This window comes from Chiloscyllium plagiosum, unplaced genomic scaffold (assembly GCF_037043375.1).
Source record: "Chiloscyllium plagiosum isolate Xiang-an unplaced genomic scaffold, Cpla_swu_hap1 HiC_scaffold_1, whole genome shotgun sequence".
In the NCBI taxonomy this organism is placed as follows: Eukaryota; Metazoa; Chordata; class Chondrichthyes; order Orectolobiformes; family Hemiscylliidae; genus Chiloscyllium; species Chiloscyllium plagiosum.
Genome location: NW_028270139.1, coordinates 152,101,553 through 152,114,870, shown reverse-complemented (window position 1 = coordinate 152,114,870; position 13,318 = coordinate 152,101,553). Strand labels below are relative to the sequence as shown.

Here is a 13,318-nt window from a genome sequence, read left to right as displayed (position 1 = left end):
GTTAACAGGAGTCTAGATGGGTATATGAACAGGTTTGGAGGAATATGGGTCGGGTTCTGGCAGGTGGGACTAGATTGGGTTGGGATATCTGATTGGCATGGATGAGTTGGACCAAAGGGTCTGCTTCCGTGCTGTACATCTCTATGACTTTATGACTGTCATACAGAGCAGCAGGGCCCTGATTTTAGTAGTCTGGAAAATTGAGGGAGTTCCTGTTAAAATGGACTCAATAGCTTAGATCCTCAACATGTGTATTGGCCTTGTGCTGCTTTGCCTCAGACACTTCAATGTTTCCCATGATTTTTATTAAATTGTGGAGCTTTTAATCAGAATTTCATTAGTGCTTATTTCCTTGTAGAAAAAGTTGCAGATAGCTGCAGCCTTGCATGCATTTGTGGAAGATTGTGGAATGTCCCAAAACATGAGTATTGTTTTGCCAGTTTCCACATTGTGTATTGAGTAGTTTGAATTAAACTGTGGGAGAGATTGTTAACATGGGCTGCACTTATTAATGTTAAATAGTACTCAGGATCTGAGAGTAGCGCGTTGTCTCATATAACTGCAGTTACAAGTTGACTAATTAATTCTGCAGGAGCAACAATGCACATTGACAGCTGAGGAAATTGCAAACTTATTGTTTTTCGGAATGTAAATATTGATTGTAATAAAATAAAGCAGTCTTTGCATTCACTTGCCAGATTACAATAAGATTACTGGGGAAAAAAGACATTTTGTTGAACGTTTTTCTCTTTAGAATTCTTGCATGTTCTGATAAGTGCAAGTAAGAGGGAAAACTAAGTGTTTACTGTATGAGAGGAAAGTGCTGGTTGATTGGCAAGTGGACTCTGGTATAGGCATTGCGTTGGATAATGTACTAGATAATGAGTCATATTTTCTTTCCTCCCCACTCCCTTCATACAGGATAACTGTTGTTTTCACTGAGTTATTTCTTGGGAATTGTCCTGATGAATGCAAGATGACAAGCTTTGACAAAATGTCTTTTTTATCACTACTCGTGTTATGCTCTTAACAAACAACTATTTATTGTGGGATATTTTTTGGAATTTTGTGGGTTAGATTGAGATGGAAGATATTTTTAATTAGCTTGTTCAGATATGTCTCACAACTTTGTTCAAGTGTAGTTATGGTGCTGGTATCTGCCAAATTGCAGAGGTTTACCCAATTAATGTTACATTCCCATTTATATCACACTCTCCCTACTGTCTGGAACCATGACCAGTACATCTTGACACCAAGAACCAACGTAAGAATCCTACTCATTGACTACAGTTCAGCCTTCAACAGTATTATCCCTTCGAGACTGATCACTGAACTTAGTGATCTCAGACTAAGCCCCATCCTCTACAACTAGATCCTCAGTTTCCTGACCCACAGGCCACTATCAGTGAAGACTGGGGACAATATTTCATCCTCTCTAACAGTCACCACTGGAGCCTCACCCCAAGAATGCGCACTCAGCCCCCTACTGTACTCAATGTATACCCATGACTGCGTCGCCAAGTACCAGACTAATGGTATTTGCAAGTTCACCGATGACACCACCATAGTCGGTCGAATTTCAGATGGCGATGAAACAGACTACAGATGGGAGGTGGAAGACCTGGAAAAATGGTGCACTGAGAATAACCTTGCTCTCAATGCCGGCAAAATCAATGAACACATTATTGACTTTGGGCGGGATGTCACTCATGCGTGTTAACAGCACAGAGGTGGAACAAATGGAGAGTGTCAAGCTCCTGGGAGTGGTCATCTGCAAGCTTTCTTGGACTCTTCATCTAAACGCACTGGTTACAAAGACCTCACAGCGTCTCTCTTTCCTCAGGCAGCTGAGGAAATCTGGCATGGTGGCGAATACCCTTGCCAATGTGTGCTATCGAGAGCATTCTGTCTGAATGTATCACTGCCTAGTTTGGGAACTGTACTATTCAAGATCGGAGATGGTTACAGAGAGTGGTGAACTCAGCCCAGAAATTCACAAAGGCCAACCTCCCATCTACAGAATCCATCTACCAGGCCCAATGTCAAGGAAAGGCCGCCAACATTCTCAAAGATCCATCCCACCCTGGCAATGTTTTTCTACAACCTCTACCATTGGGGAAAAGGTACAGAAGCCTGAACACATGCAACAGCTTGTTTTGAAACAGTTTCTACCCTCCTGTTGTTGGAATACTGAATGGACTCTCAGACTCTTAACATTCGCCTATATCTGTGTTTTTGTTTTTGCCGCTGTTTACCTATTATTTACTTATCTATGCTACTTAACTCTGTGATCTGCCTGTATTGCTTGCAAGACAAAGCTTTTCACTGTGCCTTGGTACACGTGACAATAAATTCAACTCAATTCAGATAGTTCTTGGCTAATGCTCATTCTGGTAGCGTGATTTGGTTATAATGTTGCTGCGAAATGAAGGAACGGTATTTTTGAGAATGCTCACCTCTGCTCGCAATAGTACGATTCAGGTGGTGATCATTTCATGTTCTTTGTTTCTACCCATGCGCCAATGTCCATGCTGTAGTCTCCACGCCGTTGTGTGTGTGTGCTGATGTCAACGCTGGTCTTCGTGCCATCCTGTGCATGAATCGATGTCAGCTGCCAACAGAGCAGCTTTCTGTGGGAGGCACTCTGGCTTAGTGGTGAGCACTGCTGCCTCACAGCGCCCAGGGTCCCAGGTTCGATTCCAGCCTTGGGCGACTGTCTGTGTGGAGTTTCCACATTCTCCCTCTGTCTGCATGGGTTTCCTTCGGGTGCTCCGGTTTCTACCCACAATCCAAAAATGTGCCATGTTAAATTGCCCATAGTGTTAGGCGCATTAGTCGGAAGAGGGTGGCTTACTCTTCGGAGGGTCGATGTGGGCCGAAGGGCCTGTTTCCACACTGTAGAGAATCTAATCTAATCTGTGAGCGGTGCAGTGAAGAGAGCAGCTTTCTGAGAGGGATACATGGAGCAGCTTCCTGTGAAAGGTGCACTATTCCTAGATTATTCCTTTTTTTTTGAAAAAATGGAGGGGTATAGTGACAAGAATGTTAGCAAGAAGCGTCTTGGTGATACAATTGTGGGTGGTAAATACAAAAGAAAGGTTGTAACACTGGACGAGAAGCTAGATATTATAAAGCATTTTGAGCGTGAGAAGAGAATAGAGTGTGCATTGCTGGAAAAGCACAGCAGGTCAGGCAGCATCCAAGGTGCAGGAGAATCGATGTTTCGGGCATAAGCCCTTTTCCAGCACCACACTCTTGACTCTGATCTCCAGCATCTCCAGTCCTCACTTTCTTCCCCTCCGAGGAGAATTTGTGATATTGCTTGCTTAACAAGAATGACGGAGTCTACCTTATGCACCACAATGTTTCTCTGTCTCTGCTTTAACAATACTTTTGAAATGTTTTGTGTTAAATCTACTTCTGTTTCATTGATAAATTTGATTTATACCTTCATTCAGGCTGTGCTATACGTTATGTTGAATTTTTAGGTAACTTTTGACCGATCATGACAGATAATTTTTACTCGTCTGCCTCTAACCCCACTTTTCCCTTGGCCTCATTATTTATAATAAGCAATTTTCTATTAAGCGAGATTTTGCTGGAACATAATTATGGCTTTATAGGAGAATTATCTGTAGTTCTTTTTGTTAGACATCTCATCCTTCCTTCAGTCACTACCTTCACATGTTGTTGATTGTATTAAACCTCTCAATGTACCAACAATAACTATAATTTGATTTACTTTACAGATTAACTGGACAATCTGGATATCTTACTGATGGACCTGGAAATTATAAATACAAAACAAAGTGTACTTGGCTTATTGAAGGACAGTGAGTATTTGAATCTTCCTTTTACCAAGCACAATCCCAATTTTTTTTTTAAATGGATGTCTTTTCCTCAATTTTCCATTTGTATATTGTCAGGAGGTCAGAGAAGTCATGCTATGGCAACTGCTAAAGAAGTATCAGAGCAGCTCACATAGCTGATCACTCATCTGTATATATACTATTCAGTTGGTTTGAGCCTTTGATCCAGACCTATACCAGGATAACGAGATTAATCTACCTCAGCGTGGACAGTTGCGCAGCTGTATCCTCTCAAATGCTGGTGCTGGAGTCCTATTTTTAATCTTAACAAAGTTTCTGTCATAATTTCCAGTGTCCAGCCAGTTTGTTTCATTTCATGTGACAAAGAAGTAGGTCAATGTAGTGAACCACAGCATCCTTAGCTGAGCGACTGAAATAGTGTGTTCCAAAGCTAATTGCTTCCCTAAATCAGCTGAAGTGCAACTATGACTCTGGTATCTGCCTAACAATGCAGAACTTTGCCCAGTTATGGTTTCCTGTTGTATCTACAAAAGCCAGGATGTCTCCCTTGGTCAATTGCTGTCTCATTGACCTCCGCCCACTAAAGCAGAAAAGTAAATACAGGAGTCAGCAATAATCTTCATCACAACACATGCTTAATGATTGAGGAGACAAGATAGTAGCATGTTGGAGGTTCCCCTTCAAAGTCCAAAGTTGCATTGTCTCTAGCAGGATTTCCTCAGTTACAGGAATTAGATTGATCAGGAGAATGCATGCCAGGATTTTCCCACTATGGTCAAGAGGAAATAAGCTTGACTGTTTCCACATCATGATTTGTTTCCCTCCTTGAGCCTGTTTACAATTGTTGCATTCCTGCAGTCACTGGATGGTTTGGGTATTGGAAGGGTAGGGATATTGAGAGTTTTTTGCCTCATATCTGTAGGGTGAATGCACATTGATGTAAGTAATAAACTAGGCCAACTGGAGCTCATTACAACAGTTTTTGATTCGAGAAAATATAGATCAGGGGTTTTGCCATAATTCTTGCTTGATTTTGTGATTCAATGCTGCAATTCACAGTTGGTAAGACATAGAGCTGGATATGAGATTAACTTTTTGGAAGTTTGTAATGCTGATCGTAAGTGAAGACTGCCTTAACCTGAATTTGCTTCTAAATTCTAGGCCAAACACGATATTGAGACTTCGATTCATTCATTTTGCCACAGAGTGCAGCTGGGACCATTTATATGTATATGATGGGGACTCTGTATATGCACCATTATTAGCTGTGTTCAGGTAAGGAGAGTTGCTCAGTTTGTTCAACTGGATTTACAATGTTAAATTTAATTATTTATATATTTATGTCCAATATTTAGTAGCTCCATGCTCAATCAAAGCTGCAGTCTGAATGTCCTACATTTAGGCTGTGCCATACTTATGTTTCATATATTAAAGACATAGATAATTGATTCATGATGTGAAAAAAATGGAATAAAACCTCCCCAGTAAAATTGGAGCCAAAAGTAATTCTAAAGCCTTAATTTGATTTGCGCCTTGTTTTCATGCCTGATGTCCTCTATGCTGTTGCTAAATTCATACATCGTAATGATTCACATTGGATTTCCATGCTGTGTGCTTGGGACCAGGTGAAATGATTTAGAGTAACAAGAGTTTAGACTTGTACTTTTGTACCTACTTGTGTTAATTCAGTAAGAATGATCAATTAAATTCAAATACTGTGAAATAAATGAAATCAGTAAAACCTTTCTTTAAGAAAAGACACTAAAAGTTCCTGTCTGGATGGAAAAAGCAAACTTTTAGTTAAGAGAAATGACTCATTCCAGGCAGAGCCAGGAGTGAAAGGAGGTGATGGCCTAGTGATGTGACCTGTAATCCAGAGCCCTAGGCAATGTTCTGGGTAGCTTGGTTCCAATCACACCATGGCAGATAGTGTAATTTGAATTCAGTAAAAATCTGGAATTAAAATAACTGTGACACCATTGTTGATTGTTGTGAAAATACATCTGGTTCACTTGTGAAAGGCAAGAAGCTGCTGCCTTGAGGTGTGGCCTGCTTGTGTTAGCAATGAGGTTGACTCTCAACTGACCTCTGAAATGGTCTAGCAAGTTGCATCAACCATTAGAAAAGAAAAAAAGAATGAAACTAGATGGCTTAGACTGGAAACAGCAATGGTGAAATCCCTGCAAAATCCTTCTTATTAACAACTGGGGGCTAGTGCCAAAATTGGGAGAGCTGTCTAGACTGGTTAAGCAACTGCGTTGTATAATGTTGTCTTACTCATGGAAATATCCAGGCATCGTCAGCACCGTCTCTGTCTTTGAATATGTTCTGTGTCGCTGGCAGAAAAAGCCCAGTAGAGATAGTCGCAGTGTGGTACACAGTCAGGAGAGAATTGCCGTAGGAGTCCCCAACGTTGGATCTGGATCTAATGAAGTCCCATGTATTGGTATCAGATCACATATGGTCAACACAAATCTCCTGATTATGATGTAATGCCCCCCACTGCAGCCAATGGATTTGTTCTTCGCTGCGTTGAACACCATGGGATTTGGCAGTGGTGCACTCTGGTGGGGCACTTCAGTGTCCCCACATGAACAGTGGCTCAACAGCAGAGATCACGGAGTTGGTTGAGTCCTAAAGGATATAGATGCAAGACTGGGTCTGTGGTCAGTGATGAGAGAACTATAGAAGAATGAACATACTTTATTTTCTCATCCATCTACCTGCCACATATTCATCTGTCCACAAGACTCAGCAAGGGTGACCACTACACAGTCCTGATAGAGACTAATTTCCACCTTCACATTGAGAATATCCTGTGTGGTGTTGATTGGCACTATCACCATGCTAAATAGGATAGACTTCAAACAGATCCAATAATAGCACATCATGAGGAACTGTGGACCATCAGCAGCAGCAAATTGTATTTTAACACGATCTGCAATCACATGATCGGGCATATTCCCCTATAATATTTCCATCAAGCCTGGGGATCCTGGATCAACGAAGTATGCAAGAGGGCCTGTTAGTAGCAGCACTTTGACACCTCAGTTTTTGGTATGCAACCCGGTGCAGCAGAATTACTTGCATGTCAAACAGCATAAGCAGCAAGTAATAGAATTTGGAAAACCAGTAGGGCAATTAAACTATGTAATGGAGGAGCTGCTCCATACACATCTCTCCCTTAATGATAGGGAAGCCAAGACCATCAGTGAAAAAGCTGAGTGTGGGTACCTGTAACAATCTTCAGCCAAAAGTGCTGAGTGGATGACCTACCTCAACTCACAAAGAAGTCAGTCTTCAGCTAATTTAATTCAATCACATGGTTGGAGCCTCTGGATACTGTAAAGAGGATGGACTTTGCCAACATTCTGGCAATAGTATTGAAGACTTGTGCTCCAGAATTGCTGTGCCTCTAGCCTAGTTATTTCAATGGAACTTCAACACTGACATCCACTTGACAATGTGGAAAATTGCCCAGAAAAGTCCTGTGTACATGTAGTAAAGCAAAGTCAACTAATTATTGCCATATGAGTTCAAACGAGCAACTCTTGTTTAGCAATAACATGCTCGCTGATGCTTGGCCTAGGTTCCGCTGGGATCATTCAGCTCTTGAACTCATTACAGCCTTAGTACAAGCAGGGACGATTGAGTTGAATTCCAGAGGGGTGTGTGCGCAGTTTACCTTGATATCAAAGCCACATTTGATTGAGTGTGATATCAATGAGTCTGAGCAAGAATAGAGTCATTGTGGATTGGTTGGGAGATGGTATGAAATCTCCACCTGTTGCCAGGTTTCAGGCATGCCTGGCACAGAAAAAGATGGTTATGATTGTTGGAGGTCAGTGTAGTATCTTTGGCCCGACTATCTTCAGCTGCTGTATCAATGGTGTAAACTCCATCATAAGTTCAGAAGTGGGGGATGTTCGCCAATAATTATACAATATTCAGCACGACCTTTGGTGACTCAGATACTGAAACAGTCCATTTCCTATCCTTGCAAGAGCTGGACACTATCCAGACTTGGGCTTGGGATGACAAGTAGCAAGTAATGTTTACAGCATGCAAGTGCCAGTCAAAGACTATCTCTTACAAAAGAGATTCTAACCTTATTGCTCCCTGACATTCAATCGTATTATCATTGAATTTCCTGCTATCAACATCTTGGATCTGTGTCCAGAAACTGAACCAGGCTAGTGTATAAATACTGAGGCTACAAAAGCAGGTCAGAAACTTGGAATCCTGCAGTGAGTAACAGTAACTTCCTGACTGCTGGCCCAGCTACCTTCGACACTGCACAAGTCGTAAATCTGATGGAATATTTGCACTTGTTGGAACTGCATTCATCCAGGCAAGTCATGGTGAGTTCAACACCATCCAGGGCAAAGCCACCTCTTGATTGGCATGCATCCACAAGCAGTGAATCACTCCAGTCACGTTCACTGGCATCATGTAGTTCATCAAGGTTTCTTAGTCTGCTTCTTCCAAACGTACAAAGGGCAAGGATGTTGTCTACGTGGACTTTACAAAAGCATTTGATAAGGTTTCACATGGTAGACTGGCTAGTAAGGTTAGATCAGTGGGATTCAGGGAAACTAGCCAGTTGGATGCAAAATTGGTTTGAAGGTATGATACAGGGCTGCTTTTCAAACTGGATACATGTGAGTAGCACTGTGCCATGAAGATTGGTGCTGAGTCCACTGCTTTTCAACATTTATATAAATAATTTGAATGGGAATTATGGTTAGTAGGTTTGCAGATAACATCAAAATACATGGTATAGTAGACAATGGAGATGATAATCTGAGTACAATGGGGCCTTGATCAGATGCACCAATTAGCTGAGGGATGGCAGATGGAGTTTATAGATATAGACAAATGTGAGGTATTGCATTTTGGTAAGACAAACCAGGGCAGGACTTATACAGTAAATTGTAGGGCCCTGAGGTGTGTTGCTGAACAGAGATGTTGGAGTGCAGGTAAATGGAGTTGCATGTCAACTGGGTGGTAACGAAGCTGTTTGGCACACTTGCTTTTATTGGTCAGAATGTTGAGTATAGGAGTTGGGATGTCATGGTACAACTGTTGAGAACATTCGTGAGGCTACTTTTGGAATAGTGCATACAATTCCGTTTGTCCTTTTGTCTGAAAGATGCTGTTAAACTTGAGAGGGTGCAGAAAAGATTTACAAGGATGTTACTGGGACCTTGAGGGTTTGAGTTATAGGAGAGGCTGAATAGGCTGGAGCGTTCGAGACTGAGGGGTGACCTTGCAGAAGTTTAAAAAAGCATGAGGGGCATGGATAGGGGCCATGTAAGTTTGCTTGCTGAGCTGGAAGGTTCATTTTTAAAGATTTTGTCAACATAAAGATTTAGGTAACATCATCAGTCAACGTCCAGTGAAGCGATGGTGTTATGTCCCGCTTTCTGTTTATGTTTAGATTTCCTTAGGTTGGTGATGTCATTTCCTGTGTTGATGTCTTTTTCTGTTCCTTTTCTCGAGGGTGGTAGATGGGGTCCAAGACTGTGTTTGTTGATAGAGTTCGGAATGCTTTTCGGAATTCTTATGCGTGTCTCTGTTTGGCTTGTCAAACAGAGGATGGATGTGTTGTCTCAGTCAAAGTGGTGTCCCTCCTCATCTGTATGTAAGGATAAGTGATAGTGGGTCATGTTGTTTTGTGGCTAGTTGATGTTCATGTATCCTGTTGGCTAGTTTTCTGCTTGTTGGTCCAATGTAGTGTTTGTTGCAATTCTTGCAAAATATTTTGTAAATGAAGTTTGTTTTGCTTGTTGCCTGTATAGGGTCTTTTAAGTTCTTGGTTCGGCCCACTTGGAGTACTTTGAGCAGATCTGAGCACCACAACTTTGGAGTGTTGGAGTGATTACAACATAGGCTTATAAGGATGATGCCTGGACTTCAGGGATTAAGTTTGAGGAGAGATTACACAAATTGGACCCGTTTTCTCTCGAATTTAGAAGGCTACGAGGCAAGCTGATCAAAGTATTTAAGATAGTAACAGGAAAAAGATAAACTGTTTCCACTGGATTGGAATGTTGGTTTTGAATTTTTTTTAAGGTTTCTCCCTTACACTTTTACTGTCTTTTTGAGCTCCTTCACCTTTCGCTGATGTAATTTTTAAAAAAAATTCATTTGTGGGAAGTGGGTGTTTCTGGCCAGCCAGCATTTGTTGCTTGTGATAGTTCCCTTTGAGAACTTGGTGATGAGCTTCCTCCTTGAACCACTGCAGTCCATGTGCTGTAGTTTAACCCACAATGCCCTTGGGGACTGAATTGCAGGATTTTGATCCATGTAGAGCATTGGCAGACGAAATGCAGACTGATGACCTCTGAATAGATGTAGACCAGTGAGCCTAACATCTGTTATGGGTGAATTTTAGAAGTAATTGTTGAGGGCATACCTTCATCACATGTAATTGGAAATTGCCATTCAGTAAATGTACTGGAGTTTGTGAAAGGAAAATGATATTTAATAATGTTGAGAGTTCTTTGCGAATGAACGAAGTTGGCTACATAACGAAGAACTAATACTCGTGCCATGTTTGCATTTCCAAATGGCATTTGTAAGGTGCCATGTAAAAGGTTATGCATGGTAGATGGGATTAATTTTAAAAAGCATGGTAGGCCAAAATGAGCGTGTTCTACACTCTATTAGCTATCTAATCCTCTGACAATGTTAATGTTCAACCTTCAACACCATGGGCTCCATTTAAGTAGATTCATGAGCAGAAACTTGTTAAAAATTCAAATATACAACATCTACTGATTCCTTTTATCTATCCAGATTGTTGTTATCTACAGAAACTCAAATATTAGTGCCAAAGGAGGGCATTCGGCCCATCATGCTTCCACTGGCTCCATTATCTAGTGCTTATCTTCTGCCTTTTTCCTATATCTCTGCACACCATTACTAACAAAAAAAACTCAAATGTCACCTTGCATGCCTCAATTGAACTGCTTCCACCATATTTCCAGGCAGTGCATTGCATACCCTAACGACTTGCTATATGAAAAAAAGGTTTTCCCTCACATGACTCTTGTTTCATTTTCACATCACTTGCCCATTACCCACAAAGAATTCTAATACTTTGGGTTCTGTGCAAGTCCTTTACTTCTGTCTTTCAAAGTTAAAAATCTCACAACACCAAGTTGTAGTCCATCAGTTTTATTTGTAAGGACTGGTTTTCGGAGCGCTGCTCCATCAGGTAGCTGTGGAGCAGTTATGAACAGTCCAACACTGGCACGTCCACATCATGGCTACCATCTATATTTCAAAATACAGCAATCTCCATATTTTGCAGCTATGCCATGGCAATGCATTTATTTATATAGAGATCTAAATCTAAACCTTTACAGAAATGTTGAAAAGAATGCTGAAGCAATTCCATTCCCTGTGGTCCCTTTCAAACCTTGAACTCTTCTGCAGCAAATGTATACTGAATGTATAAATTGCCTTTGGACATTGCTTTTGGGGTTGAGTTTGTAGGAATTTTGATCAGGTCATTTTATCAATTCTCTTGTGTATCTTTGAAAAATTGAATGTCAAATCCTTGGGGCTTTTGTTCAGTCTGGTCAATGTAGTTTGACAATTTTTGTCAAGATTCTTGAGATATGGATCTTGCTTACAATGCTTTGTTGTTCATGATCTGCTTAAACCGTTGTCTCAGCCCAGCGCAAGCACTTGCTATCTGCCTCATTTTGCCAACTGTGCTTCCTGTATTGTGATTTATCTTTGGTTGTTAAAGCAATAAACACATTTTGTTTATCTTTTGACCAGCTGTTTGAAGTTGAAGCCATATTATGTTTTGACTTCAAGTATGTTTATAAATGACAATTGCCAAGATTCTAGGTTGAAGATGTTTTATGGGTTTAATATTTGTTTTTTCTCTTGGGAATTAGGAGCTCATGAATTACTGTATCTGAGGGCATAAACTAAATGGAATAAGTGGTGCATAGCATGCATAAGTTCTACTAATTGGAAGATTATCGCTGCTTTATATTCACACGCTACTATTAGGTGAACATTTGAAGCAGAGGAAGATGTAGGGCTACAGGGAGAGGCTAGCACAAGGTTGTGGGTTATTGTAGAACAGAGCTGCATGGAAAGAGTCTTTGAGAAGAAAGCCTACTGTGCTAGAAACATGAATCCATGTCAGATTTCATGAGGAGCTTCTATTTTTTTGAAACATGCTTTTAACATGTTTGAAGTGCTGCCTTAATGTTACTTTCTGTTACAATGGCAACTTTCAACAGTAGATTATTAGGCTCAATGAATAGATGTCACTGTTTCCCAATGCAGAATCAACAGAGTCTTTCAAAAGCAGAATATTGTACTGGAGTGAAATGCATTTCTGAAAGCTATACAAATTCAGGTGTGAATTAGCAGAGAGGTAGCAGTGTGTTAGTTTGGAGCCATTTCTGGTTGTGGTGACATCAGCTATCAGCTTACAAAGTGTATAGTTTGAAGTTCCTAGTCTGTTTTCTTGGATAACAGGGTCCCTGATTTATGGCCATGCGATTTGTGAATGCTCATATTTAGCAACATGATCCCATGGAGGGATGTAATTTTAAACGTCTGGCATACGAGCAGCTCCTGTACGTATGAACAGCTACTTTGTCGTCCTACATTGTTTTCTGACATGCATACAACACAACTTGCAAATGGATACGTTTGCAACCCGAGGACTGTCTGGTCAGTGTTTAGAATCTATCTGTATTCCCTCAATTTCTTTCCTCCCAGTGCCACAGTTGTAAACTTTTCGAACTTGCTTTACTGGTTGGGCTTTCCTTTGAAAACGTTGGCTCTGTATACTAACTATTTGATAGTTCTTGTTTTTATACTTTTTTATCTCTATTGCCTTTTCTTTTTTGGTTCAAAAGAAAAGACATCTCTAAATCTTATCAGTCATTCACGAATAGCATTCTATTAGCATTTATTCAGATAGATGAATATAGAAAGATGTGTGGCAAATAGGAGCAAGGAATATGGCATCTTTCAAGAGATCACCACCTACTTCTGACAGGTGGCTTTCTGGTTCAGACTCAACTTTTCTTTTATGTATTCACAGGATGTTTTGCTGCTGTCTACGCCAGAATATATTGCTCAAGCCTTTAAGATGGTGTTGGCGAGCTGTCTCCTTGAACTGCAGTAGTCCATTTGGTTCATTTAGATCCATAATGCAGTATGGAGGGAGTTACATGATTTTGACCCCAATAGTTGTGAGAAACAATGCGACAATACGAGCAGCATTGATGTCTTTAACAGATTTGAGTCATTACAAACTCTTGTTATTTTACCCCGGTTGCAATGTGCATTTCTCTGTTAGTGATAAGTACCTTTTTAAAGGTAAAGTAGAAATAGCGCCTCTCATTGGACAGAGGTTTAATCTGAGGATCACCGCACTTCAAGTGAGGGAAGAGGTTGAGGAGGAGAATCCTTTATGATAGCCAGTGTGCGAAATGATCCCATGC

The 13,318-nt window shown here is 40.7% G+C and overlaps 1 protein-coding gene across 2 annotated transcripts in view; it reads left to right on the top strand.

Moving 5' to 3' along the window:
- The window catches only part of atrn (attractin), a 412,972-nt gene that overhangs the window by 60,961 nt on the left and 338,693 nt on the right, over nucleotides 1-13,318 (top strand). For both annotated transcript variants that reach the window (XM_087991640.1, XM_087991645.1), the window contains exons 2-3: nucleotides 3,750-3,833; nucleotides 4,992-5,105. In XM_087991640.1, the coding sequence (XP_087847766.1) occupies nucleotides 3,750-3,833; nucleotides 4,992-5,105 (198 nt within the window). The remainder of the gene's footprint in view (nucleotides 1-3,749; nucleotides 3,834-4,991; nucleotides 5,106-13,318) is intronic.